The sequence below is a fragment of the Alligator sinensis genome, unplaced genomic scaffold, assembly GCF_000455745.1.
Source record: "Alligator sinensis unplaced genomic scaffold, ASM45574v1 scaffold717_1, whole genome shotgun sequence".
Taxonomy (NCBI): domain Eukaryota; kingdom Metazoa; phylum Chordata; order Crocodylia; family Alligatoridae; genus Alligator; species Alligator sinensis.
The window spans coordinates 1,874,534-1,895,791 of NW_005841961.1; the positions used below are offsets into that span (position 1 = coordinate 1,874,534).

General features: G+C 40.6%; 1 protein-coding gene across 2 annotated transcripts in view; it reads right to left on the reverse strand.

The window, feature by feature from the left end:
- Nucleotides 1–539: 539 nt before the first annotated feature.
- The window catches only part of MMP16 (matrix metallopeptidase 16), a 302,780-nt gene continuing 282,061 nt past the window's right edge, over nucleotides 540–21,258 (reverse strand). For both annotated transcript variants that reach the window (XM_006020603.2, XM_025200241.1), the window contains 3 exons: nucleotides 15,602–15,752; nucleotides 8,190–8,305; nucleotides 540–3,109 (listed from right to left, as the gene is read on the reverse strand). In XM_006020603.2, the coding sequence (XP_006020665.1) occupies nucleotides 2,775–3,109; nucleotides 8,190–8,305; nucleotides 15,602–15,752 (602 nt within the window). In that variant the 3' untranslated portion in view covers nucleotides 540–2,774. The remainder of the gene's footprint in view (nucleotides 3,110–8,189; nucleotides 8,306–15,601; nucleotides 15,753–21,258) is intronic.

Consider the following 21,258-nt stretch of genomic DNA (forward strand, 5'->3'; position numbering starts at 1 on the left):
AAATATTATCCTATGCTCTGTAACTATGACTAAACTCTAAATTTTCAGCAACAACTGAAATGGATTTATGGCAGCAATGCTATGGGCTGATACTGGTGCACTTCTAACATACAGTATACAGTACCTCTACAAAACATCTCCATAATGCCACCTGCATTGCATATTAACTGTAAAACTATACCTCTTTTCTAACTGTTCATTTTTTTAGCTGTACGTACATAAATCTGTTTATGTTCTAAGAAATAACAGTTTGCAATGCTTTATAGCATGCCACACATGATCTTAAAATAAGTCCTCAAATCAAAATCAAATCATGTAATTGAACAAAAAGGCATACTATTTTTTCATGCTATGCTCAATATAAATATAAATTCAAGGCAGTCAAGCTATCCATTACCAAAATAATAATATATATATATATATATATGTATATATACCTACACTCTCTAAAAAATGATCTAGTAATGTAGATTAGGAAATCAGTAAGAAATTGGTTGACTCTAGTATAAAAAATTTGTTTTATGTAAAAGTCAGTGCTGACTGTTTCAAGTATTTTAGTATTTTTCCTATATGTTTGTCATTAATAACTAATTTGTAGAAATGACTCATTTTATACTGAAAATTGTATTCAAGCTAATAAAAATTCACTTCTACTGTAGTTCATTTTTAGAGTGTGCATGTATACATAGCAAAATATCCATCTACAGATCTACCATAAATATTTTGTTGCTGTCACTTCCTTTTCTAAGAAAACAGTTCAATGCTTTCTATAACCTTGGATAATGAATATCAGGCCTTTGAAAAAGAAAAAAACAATCAAAACTGATTTGTAACACCAGATTCCCTTCAGTTTGTGCCAGTTAGCAAGTTAAAGGTCAAAGAGCAAAGACATAGGATGGTACACTTTAAGGAAATTCAGACAGTGAAACTGTTCACAGAAGACAATGTTTAACATGGTAATGACAGTCAACAGATCAATAATCAAGTTCAAGGCAAGCTGTTCATTGTTTCAAAAGCTACTCCCCTCAAATCCTGGCTTTCATAAAAAGCCAGGTGTCTGACTCATGGGGTGCATTCATTCTGACCATCTTTAATAAGTTCACAGCCCAGTGACTGTAAAGCCTATCACTGCAAGAAGCAGCTCTTAAATTCAATAAAGAGGTCTGTCAGTTGGTGACTTTTCTCTAGGAAAAAAATATTGATACAAACCTGCTCTGCAGGTCACATGAAAATGACAATACTGCTGTTAGCACAAATTACACAAGATGACAAAATGCTTTGGTGGTCCCTTGGCTCTGTCAGTGATTTAATGTACGGCTAAATGCCAAAGATTTGACTAACCCTTTGAGAACTATGGTGAACATGCAATACGTAATGCACCAGAGGATACTCATGCAACATCAGAGTCATCATTTTTAGCTCTCTTTTGTTACTGTAACTCTACCTTTGTGTATTCATGTACCAAGACAAATTGAATTATCATGCAACATAGTTTAAAACAGAATTTCAATATGTGTAAGCTATAAAACTGTAGCTGGTTCAAAAATCCTGTCTAAGTGCTAGACATTATTAAAATAAGTTTGGTTTATTTAACCAGAAAGTAGCTGGCAAATATAGTTTAATTCTTATTTATTTGCTATAAATATTTTATTTTGTTTACCAATAATGCAAGTAACTAAAAACCTTTACTTGCAGTCACAGGAAATCTGCTTTAAAAACCTGAATGTATTTTAACCTGTATTTCCAAATACCACATCTGCCCAGTCCTGTAATTTCATGGCAACCCAGGTTAGCATCCATCGGACTCTGAAAACTGATCCAATAGTTCTCAAAGGGTTACACCTATGTAATACCAGTGTCAATTTTTCTCTAAAACATGACTCTCACTTTTGTTCATTGCAATCCACTTCAGAGACATACTGCTTTTTGCTATGCTTTGGAATGAGCGTTTCTGACAGACCTGTGAAAGGCCTGGGCAGTTGGCCTGGTATAGCTCGGGAAAAAATGATGTAGGAAAACCAACAAACAAAACAAAACAAATCAATAAAAAGGTTCTGTTTGAAGATTGTAATGAATATAAATGTGTTAAAACATTGAGGACATAGCTCAGAACAGCTGTATAAAACACAAAATGTATCATTAAGGCTGTTACTATATTGCAGATATTTTGGCCCCTTGTTTGTTGGAAAATGGCTGTCCAAACAGTCTGAAGTCCTGCGTGTCATCCAGGTCTCCCACTTGACAAAAATTGTGTGTAGGAGTGTAGGACTATATCCCTAGCAGACAGAAAGCAATCCTCTTTGGAGACAAAGCTGTTTTGGATCTTCACACTTTCCTGAAAGTTCAATTATGGGTTGTTGTGTTGTTATATTTAAAAAAAAAATTACTTTCAGCAAAAATCTTTTCAAAGGGGAACAGGCTGTGTGGGGAAAACAGTAGAAACATTAGAGAATTTTCTTTTCTTTTCTTTTTTTTTTTCCTCTTCGTTAGTTAATCCTGATAGTTTATCGGGTATTGAGCGTGCAGAGGAAAGGCCTAGAATCGAATGACAAAGAAAGACAAAGGACTGAAGAAACGGCAGATACTGTGTATCATGGAAGCTTCCTAGTTGAGTGAATCCCCACTCATGTGCAGGACAGGCAACCCCCTGGGTTTTAAAGATCAGCCTTGATTCAGGCTGACAGATGCCCACTCCTAGCTAGGAAACTGCTTAACAGCTCTTGTGTTGAACCTCAAGTTACCACAAACTCCTGGGAGAAAGAGAAAACCCTATATCACACCCACTCTTGCATAGAGCGTTTGCAGTACAGTATGTGGCGGGGTGTTCCTTTCCTCTTGAACTGGAACACAGTGTAAACCAAGACAAGGAGGCACAAGGCCAGGATGCAGGGAATGACAATGGCTATGGCTTTCACAGTGCTGGCTGTGTTGTCCAGTTTGATGACAATATCAACGTCATCTTGAGGGCTGTATCGGTCTCTGTCTCGGTCTGTTGGGCCATCACAACCCATAAAATCCTTGAGGATGGATCTGGGATATCCAGGTTCCACCCTGAGCATCTGGTTATTGAATTTCCAGTACTCCTTTCCTTTGTAGAAATATGTGAAGCCTGGGAAACAAAAGTGCAATTATTCAGGGTCATATCAATAACTTACAAAGGCTGAAGTTAAGCCGTTTAGTACAAACAAATGCCACTGAATTATTTTATAGCCTCAGAATCTAGAAAATAAAGTTACATGGATTAGTGAACTATATTTTAGAATCGGGAGCTTTTTGTTCTTGGCAATAGGTATATGGCTCCCAAGAAACCTCTTGTTCAGATTAGTGTTCAAGGAAGAACCTCATTCATTTTTGGAAAAATTCTTAGATTTCACGGTTCTTATTTGATTAAGCTGGGATCAAGTCTTTTATCTGTTTACATACTGAGGAAGGAATCCCAGAGAAACCATTTTGAACAACTGCAGGAACAAATGTTTCCTACTAATTGAACATTTAATCAAGGTTATACCAGGGCTGAGTCCCAACACTTTAAGAAGTTCCAGTCCTTCTCTTTATAGAAGGTCCATTCAAACAAATTTCAACAATGTGCCAATCTAGTTTGAAATGAGAACTGACCACCTTCAATTCCATTTCAGTTTACTGATGTACTTCAGAAACAAGAAGCACTATGTTCACTATGTGAACTAACAACAGTGTTGTCCAGAGAAAACAGGTGTACCTAGCCTCAAATTTTCTGTGGGGAGCTGGTATTTGATCATTCAGATGCAATCCAATATAATTATGAAACATGCTTAAATGAAGAAAAGCTGACTTCCTGCCAAAAACCTTCAGCATTTTATTATCCCATTTAAAAAAATGGTATTGATCTGGCATGAAATAAACCTTCAAGAAGGAAGAACATCTTCCTACTGTTTGTGAACTGAATGCAAACAGCAGGAAATGCCCTTATCTTTACTTTATAGGTCTCAAGTTATTTCCTACAGTGCTAAAGGTCACTGGGAAAAATAAGATGGATTGGACAGAATTTTTCATTTTGAAAATGCTTTCTGGGAAGTCAGATTAATAACAATTAAGGCCCCCTCTTCGCATTAAGGGTACTGCACAATTATCTTGAAACCAGCTACATGCAAAGTACCTATCATGCCATAAAAAACTCCAAGCACCTATAACTTGCACATGTATCAGAGTCTCCCCAGTGGGTGGGAGGCCCATCAGCTGATGGGACTCTCAGCCACAGAGGTGCACCATGCCCAATCAGGGCTGCGAGCCCTGTAACTGAGGTGACTCGGACTCTCAGGGCTGGGAAATCACAGCTGCTATGATCTGCCAACTTTGAGGGTGAATGAAACCCCTAAGAAAGGGAGATTGCACCAGCTGCCATTTCCCAGCCCTATGGGTTTCACCCTCTCCACCCCAGCAATAATGCACAATGGGTTGCAATGCACAGTCCCACAATCACACCTCCTACCATGCATGTGTGACATAGCAGGAGATGCAAATGTGTGGATCATGCATTAGATCCCAGTGTGCCTTTACCTGCATGGGTAGAGGAGCCCTACGTGTTTGAATTCGTAATAATTACATAGGACAGCAAAAGCTGGCTTCTTGTAGACATATGGAAGAGGAATTTTTTAGAATATTATTTTTCCTGCTCAAAACTTTTTGTATGAACTCTCAGTCCACCACTGTTATTCATTTTATAATGTGAGGATTTTTTAAAAACATCTTTTTGCAGTAGTTATTTATGTAATTCTAATTATGTTTCAGACAGTTGAGTAGATATTTTTATACATTTTATCTGGTCCCTTGCAGTTTTAATATTTAAAACCTTGTGAGTGTCTATGTCTACATATCTGTATCTTTAGCTTGAAATGTATATGACTGACTAGATAAAAAGAACTGTAGTGACCTATATCAAAACTGCTGTTAGGCTATTTGGTCATGAAATGCCTTCCCCACTAATAGAATAAACCATAAAAGAGCATAAAAGAGCACAATAATTATTACTGTGCCATCAACATTTAGTTCAAAAGTTGAGGTTTTCAATGCATTAAAATACTTTAAAGGAATCTGTAGTTTAAACTTAGAAGCCAATAGATTTGCTCATTAACAAATGCGAAGTTGCAGTTTTTTAATGTCATTATCTTTAGCAGGGAATCACATTCATTTCCTCAACATAACAATGCCTTATTTAGAAACCACAGTATGTAAATAAAAATCCAACTCTAGAGAATAGAAAGGATACTGATGATTATGGGCATTTCACTGCATTATCAAATGAAGAGGGGACAACATCAGAGGAACATATACTATATGTAGCTGGTTAGGAATTTTTCAACCAAAATTTTTCTACTTCAGAAAATGCAGATTTGTTAAAACAGAAACTAACTGCCAGAGAAGATCAATTTCAATAAACTGAAAAAAAATTAAAATTAACAACTGTTTAAACCTCCCATTTCAACATTATTGATAGAAAAAGGGCTATTTTGGGTTCAAAATGACTTTTCAATTAGAAATGTAAGTGTGGTAAACATGTTAAATGGAATAATACTTATAAATATTATCAAAATGGTACACTTTGATTAACCAAATCTGACATTTTTTCATATTTTTTATTTAAAAAAATGTTTCTCTCTTCCCAATTCAGGTTGGGAACATTGTTTTGAAAGCTTGAAAATTCTTGCAGGATGGGCAGACTATTTCCTAACCAAATCTATTTCTGCGTCAGACAAAGTCTATCTAATCATGTCTCAGCAGTGACCCGTACCACAGTCTTCCAAAGAAGGTGGAAGATCTAACAAAAGGCATCTTCAAGATAATCTATCCCGTGGATTAGGTGTCATCCTGATCTCTATTTGTTAGAGATTTTTAAAGTTTGAAAAGAGATTCCTATAAAGAGGATGAAGATGACTTAGTTACAAGTTAACACAATCCAGTACTCTACAAGGAGAGACAAAATTATTGCTTTTTTCAAGGTGATTACTAGAATTTAACAGAAAAACAAACATGTACCTCTAAAAAAAAATCCAGCATTTACAGTTCTCATGTCTCCAGCATTAATTACTCAATCATGCCAACCTCCAGTTTTTTGTCATACTTCTACCTGCTTAAGCTTTATAAAGCTTTCTAAATGGTGGGCTCATACCAAGAAAGTATCTGGAGTTGCCAGATGTCCAAGACCTTTCTTAACATGATTCCAACCAACTTTTTGGAGTTTAGCCCCATCTATCTTCTGCCTATGGGCATACCTCATCTTGTTTTTAATACGAAACTAAAAGGGTAAAGGATAAAAATATACATTTTAAAATCAAATGGATTAATTGGAAGCAATTCTTCCTTGCGTGACTTGTCTCTGCAGCATTGAAGATTCATCTGTTTGAATGTGAAAGTGAGATACCTTTCACTGCTAATGTGAAATATGTGTATAATTTACAGGGTACAATACTGGGTTATGATAATGAGTTGACTCTAGCTTGGAACAACTGCTATTTTTAGTTCCATTGAGTAAGGTACTGTTAAGAAGGACAACTAAATGGTAACGTGTCAAGGGAAGAAAATATTAAACCCAAAGGGCATGTCTACATGTGCCCCTCATGGCGCAGTTGTTACTGCGCTGTCATTTAATACTTGCTTTAGGAAGTAAATGATGGCACAGTAACAGTTGTTACTGTGCCATCCCAGCGGCGCCGTTATTTTTAGCAGCTACATTGCTATAGCAATCCACTAAAGCAAGGTAGCTCATCGCTACAGCCATGAAGCATTGGCGTCATGGTTTGTGCCTGCCGATGCTATGTCAGTGTAGCAATGAGCTATGTCGCTGTAGCTCATCGCTATGGTAATGTAGCGTTTTGTGTAGATGTGCCCACTGTGTATATGTGTGTATATGAACAAATTTATATATGTATGTGTGTGTGTATACATGTATGTATACACACAGAAGGTCAGCTCATGTGCGATACTTATATGCAAAACAGCATCTTACTTAACCTACTTTTGTTTTAAAAGAACACACTAGCCAGAATCAGAGGAGGGTTTTTGCTGGTGGGTGAAACAGAGACAAATCAAGGAAGTGATTAAGCATATTTTGGAGAAAAGTGTTTCCAAAGCAAATTAGTTAAACAAGTTTGAGGAAGAAATGACCGAAACTAGAAAAGTAAGCTATACATTTACCTATTAAAGGGAAATGAAAACAAGATAGCAAGAAAGATGTGTAGGTTGGGGGGGGGGAGGGGGATCCTTCAATCATAAACAACTAAATCAGAAACTTATCCCCAGAAATGAACGCTGAGCGTAAGCAATACTTTTGTTTACATCAGAAGCATCTAAACTTTGTTCAATTTATGGTTGCACCGGCAAATTGCCAGTAGACCAAGGGTAGCACTTAATTTACATAAAATGGAATTGACTTCAGCTGCTCTCATTCAGTTGGAGGAGAAACCTTTGGAGATGCTAGGTTGCCCCATATGATGCGCCATCTTGGCCCAGGTAATAGCACTGCATGCTGAGATGCATGGTCCCTGTGCACTGTACCTATGCATTATATAGTATGAGATACTTCCAGTCTTATAATAGAAGAGCATGGTTCTGCTCCAGAGTACTCCAAAATGAAAGTAATAGCTTTTATGTTGGATGAACTGCATCAGTGACTAACAACACTGCCTGTTTTATGAAACACTCACATCAAGAAGAGAACAAAAATAAGCAGCAAAATGAACGAGATGCCCAACCACAAATTAAAATGTGTTATATGAAGATTAAAACTCTTTCTCTTCCTTTCATTGTAATTGCAAACAGAACAATCAAACAACCGTATAACAGAGTTTCAGAGAGGAGTTCCACAGTATGAAACATTTTCTCTGGGTAAAAAAAAAGTCTTCAGTCAATCCACCAGCTTAATTAGCCAATCATACCTATGCATGTTAAGAAACATTAGGTCAAGGTTAAAAGTTGTCCTGGGCCTAGTAACCCATTAGGCTAGCTTAGTTAAGGCATAACAATTCCAGTAGTCAATAGCACATGTGGCTACCTCAGATCTAACTGGCTAACTGAATCTTCAGTTTACAGGGTAGCATATAGAGTTAAGTTGACTCTTAAACTCATGCCTCTAGACCTGTAGCAAAAAACTCCTTTGCCTCTATAACTCTAAACCGACAGCAGAATGTGATTAAAACAAGAAAGTACTTGCATACCATTTTCTTTATGGACAAAGGCTCCCTGAGGAGATTCTGGGATACCTTTCCAGATTGTGATCGGTTTGGGATAACCTGGGTCCATGGAGCTCACTTCTTCACTGTACCTCCAGTACCTAATTTATAGAAAAAAATTAAAAGGACAAATTTTATTATGATAGTGGATGTACAAATTTTCTTTCTAACAATGGGGTGCATTTAATGACTGAAAGCAGGGTGACTAGACTTCTCCTGGTTAGAAATGTTACTAAGTATCATATCAGTTTAATCTACAAGCTGACTAGACAGCTGTTTCAAATTAGTATACAGCAGATAAAAGAGTTCTCTAGCTTAACATCTGAATAAACATATACCTTATTTATAATCAGAGCATTTCTAATGCCTAGGGCTTCTGCATAGCAACAAGAAGATACAGTATATGCAAAAAGCTACATAAATGTTTCAGATGAGATTTTAATTACAAAGAAGTCACTGAATTCAAAGTTAAGGCTCCAGTAGCAAGCTTAACTCTACCCACTGTGTACATTCATTACAATCATTTTTCATTATATTATCATACAATATGTATGAAATGATACACAATTCTTTATACCTCATGTATCTCACTGACTGTAAAAATGTTTAATTCAGAAATAAACAGCACACAAGTTCAAGGCAACCTGAACTTGTGAGAAATAACAATAAATAATTGATATAATTTACACAGAAGAAGAGTTAATATTCAGCTTATGTGCTCATGCAGCAAGACAAAGTATAGCACACATTTGTATTTGATTATGAAAATATGGCTTAATGGCTTCTAACATATAAGCACAGAACATTATGTTATTTGGCGCTCACCAGGGATCTGGGTTTTCTGTTTTCCATGGAAAAAACAGAAAAAAACACTGATTTCCCCTTTTAACCAAGAAAAGCACAGGCTGGACAGAGCAGGAGAGGCAGGGGGCACCATGTGCACATGCACGCTCACACATGCATGTGGCCACCAGGCAGCCTGGAGAGCAGATCCCGCAGGAAAGTCTGGTAGTGGGGAAGGGGAGATTGAGGCCCCCATACAGAGGGAGGGACGGAGACTGTTGGCAGGGCTGGGGCTGGAGCTGCGGCTGATGCCCAGCCGTGGTGGTGCATGGGGCTTGGGACCTGGGGCCACGATATGTGGCTGCAATATGCGGCCACTGGGCCCTGGTGGGGAGCAGGACAGAGCCATGAGTGGCTCATCTGGGGGATGGAGGAACTGGCTACCCACCACTGCATGCGCACCCAGGGGGACAGAGGGGGCATGTGTCCCCCAGATTTGTGCACAGGGCGGGGCCAGGCTGCCTGCTGCAGGCTCAGGCTCCTTGCTCTGCTGCCTTCCCCCTGGGGCCTCCACAGCCCAGTGCAGAGTGGGGCCAGGTGGGGAAGCTCTTTGCCCCTGTGCAAGCCCCACACTGCCCTGGCAAAGTGCCCCCTGCCCACCTAGCAGCAGGAGTGATGGCATGGAGTTGTACCCCTTGCTGCTGCCAGGCAGGCAGGTGGTGCCTCATCATGGTCGTGCGGCCCCAGCAGCAGCAATGAGCCTCCCTGCCTGGCTCTGCTCTGCCCTGCTGCACTGGGTCCCACCCACTGGGCCACAGAGGCCCAGGGGAGGGCAGCATGGCAGGGAGCCAGCAGTGGGCAGTCTGCACCCACCACAACCACCATGGGCTTTGCCCCAGCTATGCCACCCATAGGGGAGGAGAAGCCAGAGGAGGAGCTTCACTCTACTCTGCCACAGCAGCTGCTGCCTCCCATGTGGGGCAACCAGGACGCAGGTGCTGCTGCAGGGGGCAGAGGGCTGTGGACCCGGGTCCCTGGCCCCTAGCCCTGGCAGCTGGGGGCCCCCTCCGCCCAGGCTGGCTGAAGTGGGGGGGGGCTGTGGGTGGAAAGTGAGGGGCACCAGCAGGGGTGAGGGAGCTGTGGGTGGGGAGTGAAGAGCACCAGCAGGGCTTGGGGGGCAGTGGCTTGGGAGTGATAGGCCTGGACCTGTGTCCTGGTGAGTAAAGGGGCAGGGGAAGCTCTGATTTTCCATGATAAAAAACCCCAAAATCAAATACTAAAATTTATAGTACTTGGAATTTATATTATTATACTGATTGAGGCAGTGGTAGGCTTCCAAATGTTTTACACCATATTTTAAATTTTAAATATATCAATAAAACATTGTGTTCAATGGATACCTATATATACAGTGGCGTTTCATTTTAATCACAGATTTTGGGGTTTTTAATCAGAGAATTTGTGATTTTTAAACAGAGAAAACCAAGATCCTTGGTGATAACTCTGATTAAGAGTTAGGACATAATTAAGTTTGCTGTAGGCCCTCAGGTCTGAACCCCACTCTTTTGAGTAATTTGTTGCTTATAAGAATGATTATCTTTGTCTGTGAACATTTGGATCAAGCCACTTTTGTGTATATGATGGTCATTAAAGTAAAATTCCGTTCTGCTGTATACCTTCCACACAATACAGTATTTATATGTTTGTAGCTTTATTATTTATAAATCCAATTCTTTTATGCAAACTTCCATAGACTGTAATAGAGAATAATAACATTTCTACTTGTTTTTGAACAAACCTATAAAGTTTAACATAATAATATTCCTTGTGGTATTATGAGGAATGATTAAAAGAAAACTCTACAGGATTCCCATATAACTTCTAGAAAACCCTATTCATTTCATATATATTAAATTGAATCTGACAAAGTAGGTTGTTGTCTATGAAAGATCATCATCTCTGAACCAGTTAGTTTCTAAGGTGTCACTCTGCCTCAACTTCTCCCTGTTTTCGATAAGGATTTGTGCACATCTAAAACACACAGGGTACATCTACACAAGACATTTAACTGCGTAGTAGTTTCCTGCACAGTAGGCACATGCATCTACATATGCACATGCTTAATACACAGTAAACTTCACTAATCACAAGTTTGGTACTTGCAAATGCAATTAACAAATTTAGTTTTTATTAGTAACAGCGCAGTAGTGCTCGTCTAGATGCCTGGCGCAGGGAGCTTCAAGCACCCTGCTCCAAAATCGTGATCAGGAAGCAGGAGCTGGGAGATCCTCTGTGATTGCAGAGCTGGCGTTGGGAGATAAGGGTCTCCCAGCGCCAGCACCATGGTGCGAAGCTGGAGGCTCCCTGCTGGTGAGGGCCAGGAGCCTATTCCCTGCCCAGCTTCATGAGCAGAGCTGGGCATGGAACAGGCTGGGAGCTTGTTCCCTGCTCAGCTCTGCACTCTCAGAGCTGAGTGGGGAATAAGCTCCCCAGCCTGTTCCCTGCCCAGCTCCACACTCATGGAGCTGGGCAGGGAACAGGCTCCCTGATTTCCTGATTGGGGAGCCAGGGTCAGGAGCTCCCTGCTGCCAGGGCAGGGGGACATTGTCCCCACCCTGGCAAAAGGCAGCCCCTGGGGGCAGGGTGTAATGTCCCAGCCCTGGCCAGGAGACAGATGTGTCCTGGTCTGGTGCTCCTTGCCAGCCCCTGGCCTACTATCCAGGAGGAGCCTAGAACTCCCCTTGGTGACAGTAGGGGCCCATTGCAGGGCCCCAGAAAGCAAGAGCAATTTGTTGCCATTAGCAGCAAATGTGGTCCCACTTCCCTGCATGTGCAGCTGCCTCCCCGGAAGCATTCACTCGTGAATAGTTTACTTGTCAGTAAACTGATCCCAGATCAAATACATGTGTAGATGATCCCACAGTTTCCATTTCAGAAGAAAAATCTACCACTTCCCTCAGTAATTTGTTCACTGCTAAAAATGTGTGCTTCCTTATTTGAATTTGTCTGGCTTTTGCTTCTAGCTGTTTGTTCCTGTTATGCCTTTTTCTGCTAGTCTAGAGGCTTGATATCCTTTCCTGGTGCAGAATACTTATGAATCTTAATGAAGTCACTTCTTGATTGTCTTTCGGATAATCTAAGTGGATTGAGCTCTTTCATTCTCTAACAGCAACACACTTTCTCCAGTCCGAAACTTTCAATAGATTTAAAAGGTGGCAAATTTAAAACCAATTAATAGTTAATATTAGACAAGTGATTTTCTGGCTCTGGTGTATGGAATAAAACATCTCTGATCCCTTAATCTAGTAACATATTCACGAAGAAGCAGTCTAAGTTCCATCAGCAACATTATTCTACCCCTTTGATTAATAGTTTTTGCACATTTTTTAGAGAATTACGCTATAAAACAGAAACATCATATAGAAATAATAAATGTGTCTGTAAAATATTAGTTGTACGAAGCCATTTTTCCTCCCCCATTTTACTTTTGCATCTCTTGGTTTTTCAGTTGCCATTTTTTCTCCACTTTTTGTCTCTTCTGTTTTTCCCTCCCGTTCTTTCCTCTGTCTCTGTTTCTAGTTTAACATTTAAATGCCTTTTGTGTATTCTACTCATCTTCCCTCCTCCTACATTTCATGGCTGCTTTAACTTTTCCCTCATTATATGTTCCCTTACCTTTTATCTTTTTCTTTTTTACTTTTTCCCCCTCCACTCATTACTGTTTTCTCTCTCTTTTTCCTCCTCCCATCTCTGCATACTGCTGTAACTCCTTCCTTTATTAATATTCTCTCTCAATGGTTTCCATCCTTTTCTCCCTGCTTGAAGGACTGGGGCAGGTGGTCCTACTAAACCTTTCAAAATGAGTGTTCTGATTAAAAAGAACAGTTTAGAAACATCTAACTAGTAAGCTAGCAGCCCTGAAATTATGCCTGGGATTAAAAGTAAGAATATATTTAAAAAGTGGGAACCTCTGAAAGCTGAAAGAAAGCTCAAGTATGCCAAATTGCAACAGGCAAACTGGCTCCTCTTAAACGTTATCTAGAGCTGTACTGACATCACAGAACAAAGTAGATATCTCATGGCTCCTGGCATACATTGCATTTATGGTCCAATTACCTTGTTAATTGTGCCAAAAACAATAACAGCGCCATTCATTCAGCCAATTTGTAGCACCATAAAGTGGTAAACTAGCCCCAACAATATACAGTTATTTAGGAACTCTTCTTCCCATGTCTCACTTTAAAAGTCAATCAAGGTCCATCTGAGCCTAGAAGACCAATCATACACACTAACGTGGTTTAGGCATATAGCTTTCATGTCAATAGAAAAAAAGGAAGCAAAGACAACTAGGTTTCATGTCCAGCTGCCTATGACTCCCCTGTTGAAAGAGCAGATACCTATTTACAGCTGAGTTAAGAGTGAGGGTGAAGCAAGGTTTGAAACCATGCACTGAGCTGTAGCAAGACACTAGTTATTTTGTCATCTCACCTCACTTAAAAGATGTACATTAGTAATAGTTCCTTTCTCCCACATATAAATTGAAACTGTTTTTAATTCATGTAATCTATCAATATTTTGCTTTAAAAATAATGTTTTAGATTTTGCAGCTGATATTGGCATTGTGAAAATAGAATAGTCATTCTGCTACAGAATACAATAGTTTAGGATAAGGTGATGACAAGTCTTTAGGTTTTGACATGTTTAAAGTAACTCCGTATAGTTATCGTATTGTTTTAGACCTTTTAACATGAAGCCTAGGTTCTAACATGGGGCTCTTTCACTACAGATTATTGCTAAGGAAAAAGAAAATAAACCTAAAGCTCTTTGTGGTAGATACATATGTGAAGAAATACCCCTTTCTATTTTGACATTGCCACAACCTCTTGATTCTTTCATTTCTACTTTATACCACAAAAGATGAAACACTGGGTTGTAGCTAGTTAAAAAAAATATAAGAGACTTATACATACCATTAAAAGCAGCAGGAGAATTCAACTCCAGCATTATGTTGAGGAAAAAATTGTGATATAAACAATACATACTGAGAAGCTTAGTAGGATGTGGGTTTATTCCCACTAGTGGTCAATATCCTGCAATAGCTCAATTATCTCTGCTAGACTCATGTTCTTCGATCTTCTCCTTACATACTGCATTGCATTTATGTCCTGCTGAGCCTTATTATGCTTGTTATAGCTCTAAGTAACCACTGCTCCATCAAAAGAAGTTGCCTTTGATAGCTCTCTCAGTTTTCTGCTATTGCTAATAGTATTTTAGGAAGGCCTTGATTTCATGTAGCTACCTATACATGGAAATATATTATTTCATTCCTCTCTTGAGTAAAGCCTAAAGGACATATAGCTGGAAAACTGTTAACTGAAAACAAATATAAAATCTTGTCAAATATAGAACACAAATTATAAGACTGGTTTTGTTCACAGTGGGTGTGACTACACATGCCTCTATGGCACTGTTGTTACTGTGTGGTGCCGGCGGTGCATGGTTATTTTTAGCCACTACGTCACCATAGCGATGCGCTATAGCAAGGGAGTGTGTTGCTACAGCAACATAGCTACAGTGCCACAGTTTGTGCTAGCTGATGCTACATCGCCGTAGAGCATTGTTATGGTGAACGTAGTATCTCGTGCAGATGCGCCCAGTGAAAGCTGATTGTTTGAAATATGTTTGTAGAAGCACAGGTTTCAAACACCAAGAAATGTCAGTCAGTTATTTGCTTGCTTTCCCATGAGCACAGAAATGTGAAGAACATCTTAATATTGATTCTGGCACTCTATAATGTATTGTTACAATACTGACATAAAAACAATTGACAGTTTGGTTAACAGTAGTGTGATTAACATACAGTATGATGATGTATATTCAAACTAGTTTCCTAAATATCCAACATTACTTTTAATGCTTAATGGTACTGGAATACTACTGCTACTACTACTACTAATGATGATGATGATGCTTTCAACTCAAAGGTTGCTAGGTCACCAAAGCAGCGGCAATAGCAGCGGCAGTAATACCAGCAGTAGCAGCAGCAGGAGTAGCAGCAAAAATAAATTGTAATAAATACATAATTATTTAACAGTAATTCAAACAGTCTGATTTTAAACTGCTCAAATAGTTTGCTGATTTCCAGTCTTAACTTCTGCTTACCCTTTCCAATTCATTTCTTAAAAGCTGCACAGCAACTGTTTCCAGTTATGTACATAGGCTTTGGATTGGTCTTTTCCTGTTTATGTGCTACCTTAACCATGAAGGTAGAAAGGAAAATGGAAGAAGACCAAAGATTACTTGAATAAAATTAAGCTCCATGATAACTGTACTACTTTGAATATTTGTTCAAATTTGTTGAAACTCTGAATTACTTGCTAATCCTTAAAAACACCTTTTGGACTGAAAAGGCAACATGTAAAAATAGTATAGGCTTTGAATGATGCATAGGCATTATGAGGGCACTTGACACTCAGATGAATTTTCTCCACAATTCATATTTAATATTGTAAATGGATCAGATTGTATCTTTTATGAAAGATAACCAAATACTTCATGTACTCCTGTTGACATTAATCAATCAAATTACTTTCTTCCAGGACTCCAATACCAACCTATCTCCTTTGAAGAAGTAGGTTTTCCCAACATCCTCCCACCAAATTGCTGAATCAAAACCATGGGGAGGAATTCCGATTCCGAGTGTTATCAAATCTTGAGGATACCCTGGCTGGAGAGTGGTGTCCTTGAAGACCCAGAACTTGTTACCTGTACAAAAGCACATATATATGCATGTGTGTGTTAGCTTCCAGAACTCTCAATATTAAAATTAAAACACTTTAAGTGAATAAGACAAGCACTCAAAGGAATAAAGCAATATGCTGATTCTGCTAAATACATTTATTTAAAAATGTTTTATTAATGCAGACACTGAAAAAGAAAATAAGGTATGTCTCACAGATGCCTTTTATTTATATTCACTATTTTTCATTCCTCAGTACTCAAGGACATGTTATATACAACATATACAGGGATCATACCCAGAGTGAAAATAAAGTCAAATCACAAGTTTGTATGGGTAGTAGTACGATATATTTTACAACAGCGACACCAAGCAACAGACCTAGTTTTATAAAGAAAAGAGAAATACATTTTAGGAAAAATGAAATAATTGAATGTTTATATTAAAAAAACTGAACTCTATGGAAATTCTTACTTTCCTACAGACAATATACTTTTATTTTTAACCTAATTCTTGCAAGAAAAGCTCATTCTGAAATATTTTAAGGAAAGATTTTAAATATTTTATATGAACTTTATTTTGCTGTGCAATAAGAGAGCAAATGAGGGCACTTAATACAGTTAATGCAAGTTTTACCATTGATGTTAGTAGGAATATAATGCCTTGCAAAGAAAAATCCAAAAGTGCTTATGTGACTTAAGGCATGTCCACAATAGAGACCAAAATTGTGACCGTAATGGGCTCTATATACACAAACTAGCTTTGAATTTTCTAGCTCTGATACCAATAGAAGCCTGGCTAAATGGCATGGGATTTGTCATAGGTTGCATGACAGTGCATAGGACAAGTATGTTATGGGTAAAACCTCTACTGCTTCATCTACACAGCACACCCCAGTGAACAACTCCAGTTTTTCCCCATGAATTTTCTTCACTTTTGGCCTGAGTCACCATCTCTGAAGAAAGTCCAAGAATCACAATGATGTCCTCCATTGGCTCCTCTTTCTTGTCAACAAGCTTTATTTCTCTCCCTTGCTCATCATCCATCACTTCTATTTCAGTTACAACCCTACTTCACTTCCTCAAACCTACTTTGTTTTTCTTTCCTTCCATACAGTGGTCCATTACTTCTTTCTGACACACCATTACTTCTTTCTGGCACAAAACTGACCTTATTCAGTGTCTGTATGAATTCCCTTGCACTGTATCCATACTCTCCTTGCTTCACATTTGGTCAGCCTCCCCTGAAGGATTCTCCTGATCTGTATTTATTTAAAAATATGTCTATCCAGGACACTGGATAAATAAATAAGAGTTACATAATATAGCATGCAGATTAGGGAATATCCCCAACTCATAATCATTCTGAACCTGAGCTCTGCCACTCACCTCTTTCATGGGAGAGAAAGTCTGGAATAGCACTCTCTGTCTTGCCACTACCTCCTCTGTATTGTACCTGACTCCTGCCTGCAGGCTACCAGTCTCACCAAACTGAGGGAGCTAAACTCACCTTCCTCACTGAGCAATCTAAGTAATCGCTTCAGTCCCATCCTGATACCAGTCTCACTCCACCATCCTCACTCAGGCTCTGTGTTCTGATCATTCTACTCACCTTCAAACTTCTTTGTATCCTTCTTTCACAGGAACTTCCTTTTCTTTCATGCTGTTTCATATGCTTGGAATGGTCTCCCTGCTCCCTTCTGCCATACAACCTCCCAAACCTCTTCCAGGTCCCTCTTCAAAACATGTTTACCAATAACCACTCATATTCTTGTGCCAAACTAATACAATCTACATTAATGTAAAAAAGATAATATTTAGGCCTAACATGATGCATATTTTAGAAATAGTATTATCCTGTAATCTTAGTTCATTTAAACTTCTTTTTTCTTGCTTTCTTAACCCCAAATAACACCCAATTATGTTTAACCTAAATTGTAAATTCCATTGCAAAGGGGCCGAATGTTTATTCCCATGCCAAAGCTACAAAATATTATTATTAATCATCATTACCTGGAAGAGGAATAATGGCTACATAACACAGCTGTCAACACCATGACCATCCTTTATGCTAATAACATAAAAATGTCCAAAGACCAACTCAACTTCTAAGTTGGTGCATCCTAATCCAAGACACCCTTAATATCCAAGTAACCCTTAATTATAACAGCTAATAGAAAAAGCTTTTAAATGAATTTACTTGAATAAATGTTGAAGAAGATATCTTAATGCAATACAAGAGAGATTATAATAGCAGCCCAAACTTCATTGTTTTTAACTATAAGGCTGCTCTACAAACACACATCTACCCTAAGGCACTGTTCTGTATAAATATTTTATAAGGAAACTTAACGTCACCCCAAAGACCAAGGATCAAATCTCTGCCAGAGTCACTGGAATGGAAAATCCAGAAAGCTGTTTCACAGTTGGTTTTATATTTTAGTTATCCCTCTGTGGCATTAAATAAGAGAAGTCTTAAAAAAATATAAAACAAGAAAGAAAAGGAAAGCTTTATCTTCTTGCCTGCACCTCAGTGATTTAAAGCATGCTTTCTTTTATCATATTTTTAATTAGGAAAGGGGATATAGTTTCAATCCTTCACATGCTGGGTTTGCAGAGTAAATCTTTTATCAGCTTCCTTGCAGCTGCCTGTCACACACTTTCAAACACAGGCACTCCAGTATGCCCAGAAGAACCAACCTTTTTTTTCCCAAGCAAACTTCCTATCCCTCCATGTCCTTCACCCCCCAACACTTCTTCAGTTTCCTTCAGGCAACACTAATTCTCAAGGCCACCTTGGAGATTCCTGTCTGTCCCAGGGACAACGGGACTAGAGGGAGACCCCGTCCCAGAGCCAGAGGAAATACTCACTTATGCTTCGCAGGAGGTGGGAGCAGTGGCGGCATGCAGGCCGGGGAACCACCCGCGCGGCTCGTTAGCCACGCTTTCATACAGCTGGGGCGGAGTGACGTCAGAGAGAGGCGCCGCTCAGTGGAAATAAAACGCGGCCCCGAAGGCAGAGGGGGCGCACTGCGAGAGGACGTGAAGCCCGGGGGGAAGCCCGGAAGTGGAACCAGGCACCCGCAAGGGGCCTTGGCCGTGGGCCGAATAGGCGGCAGCAGCGCTGGGAGCAACGGAACCACCGGTGAGGTAATGGGGGACGAGCCGGCAGAGGCTCCGAGGAGGAACCCAGAGAGGGAGCCGGCAGGAACTCCGGTGAGGGAACTGGAATAGAGCCGGCAGGAATCCCGGTGAGGGAACCAGGGGAGCCCAGGCAGAGATGCCGGCGGGGGGTGGGGAAAGAAGGCAGCAAGGGCAAAGAGGGTCCTTGACGCCCAGTCCTCGTCCGGGGACAAGGAACAGAAGGTCCGCGACCAAAGGTGGCGTTGGCCGGGGTGTAGGGGAGGTCGGAGCCCCGTGAGAGCCTGCCCAGGGGCGCTTTGGTGCTGGAGGCAGCAGAGAGGGGGACCCCCCTGCTGCGGGCCCAGCCACGGTCGGCGAGTTCCGGGGATTCCCCAGCGAGAGCGGGGCAGATCCGGTTAGCCACCCGCGCAAGAGTTGCCCAAGAGCGTCTTTTGGAGCAGAGGCGGGCACACTGTCATTCTACCATTTTCTTTGTAGGGATGAGGTCTGAAATTTAGGGCCTAATGCTACCTTCCAGTAATGGAAAAACAGATTTTCTCAATTTGCTTTTTTGAAGTGCCAAAGACTTCTTAAAGAAGATTCCAACTAACATTTCCCTTCATTTCATGTCTGATACCATAAAGGTATCAACATTATAAAGGTCCCTTGTATTATAAAGTAATTATCAGGAAATCATACATATCCAGAGCATAAAACCTTCCTTAATGAATTAAAAATATATAACAAACAATAATTTCCCCTAGAGGTGATAAGAAAAGGGCCACAATCCATTCAGACTAGAGGTGCACAGATTTATCGGTCCATATTGGATCAGCACCAATAAAAGGAAAATTGTCATTACTGGCCAGGGTAGATGATAAATGTCACCGATAAATGCCAAGTGCATGCATGCAGCCGCAGCATGCATGTGGCCAGGAATGCAGCCTGCCAGCTTGGAGACCAGCGTTTGGCTGGTAAGTCTGTGGGGGGAAAGCGGCATGGGGGAGGGAAAGGGAAAGGACATCGGGGGAGCAGATCGAGTGTCGGCAGCACACGGAGGGGAGCTACAGGGTAGCTATGGCAAATTTTGGGGTGGCTACTGCCCACCCTATAGCCCCCCCCTCCCATTGCCGTGGCTGCCATCCTGCCCCCACATGCCCTGAGCAAAGCTTTGGCCCAGCCCCCCCACTGGGAAGAGGCCGGTGCAGCCCCAGGCCATAAGCCCACAGTGGGTAACCTGCCCTCACCTACACACAAATCTAAGGGGCACATATCCCCCGTGCCTCTCCCTGGGATGCATGCAGTGGCAGGGAGGTAACCCCTTTTCTGTCCCCCTGCACTTCCCCTCCCCGTGACCCCTGGACGAGCTGTCCATGGCTCTGTCCCATGCCCCCGGCCTGGCTGGGAAACACCTGCCTCTGCCCCAGTCCCATTCCCTCCCTCACTGTGCGGGCTTCAATCTGACCCCCCCCCACCACTTCCTTTCCCCCATGTCCCTTCCTCCCCACAGACTTACTAGTCAGTTGCTGCTCTCCAAGCTGCCAGGCTGCATGTCGGCTATTGGATCAGTATCAGCCGACATGGCTGGTTCATAATCGGTCATCAGTATCAGCCAAAAAAATCTTTATCAGTGCACCCCTAATTCAAGACACTGGTGTCTTCTCCAGGAATTTTCTAAGAGGCAGTACCCCCAAGAAGAACTAATATTTTATCAAGTTTCTGGGTTCTTTTAAATATTACTATTCAGTGAAAGATGGGAAAGTGTGTCCAGTTCAAATTTCTTTCCCATGTTTTCTATTGTAGTGTGTGAAAGATGAGAAAAAATGAAGCAATGCTGATATGGCCAGCCAAAGACAATGTCACATACACTGAAAGAAACTGATCATCTTTAGAGCTATTCCATGCACCAGGGAGGAGGAAGAAGGCATTCATGATATATAGAGACCACTTTAAATTACAGATAATAAAGGAGGAAGAGTTTATGATGAGTGGTCCTTGGAAGGATACAAAATGTTAGGTCTGTGCTGACCTGAACGCAATTACATTTAACTGGGTGTGTCTATACGAGAAGTTTATTGTGGAGCTGCCTAAGTAGCTAATCTACACATGCACCTCTATTAGGGTGCATGAAACTAATAACATTTGGAGCAGGCTTCTAAATACAAGTACTGTCTTGCTCTGGAGTTGTTTTGTGTGCAGCAGTGTCCCTGTAGACATTGCCTGGCTGGCTGGAGCATGAGGGTGTTTCAGTGATGGGGCTGCCTGCTAGCCCTGCACTCAAACACCCTCCCAGTGTCAAGAGTATTAGCAGCACAGCAAACACATTCATGTGCGGCAACAGGTGCTGCAGATGGATTTGTTGTGTCACAAACCAGGCGTGTGCACTCAACTGGACATGCCTCAAGCATGC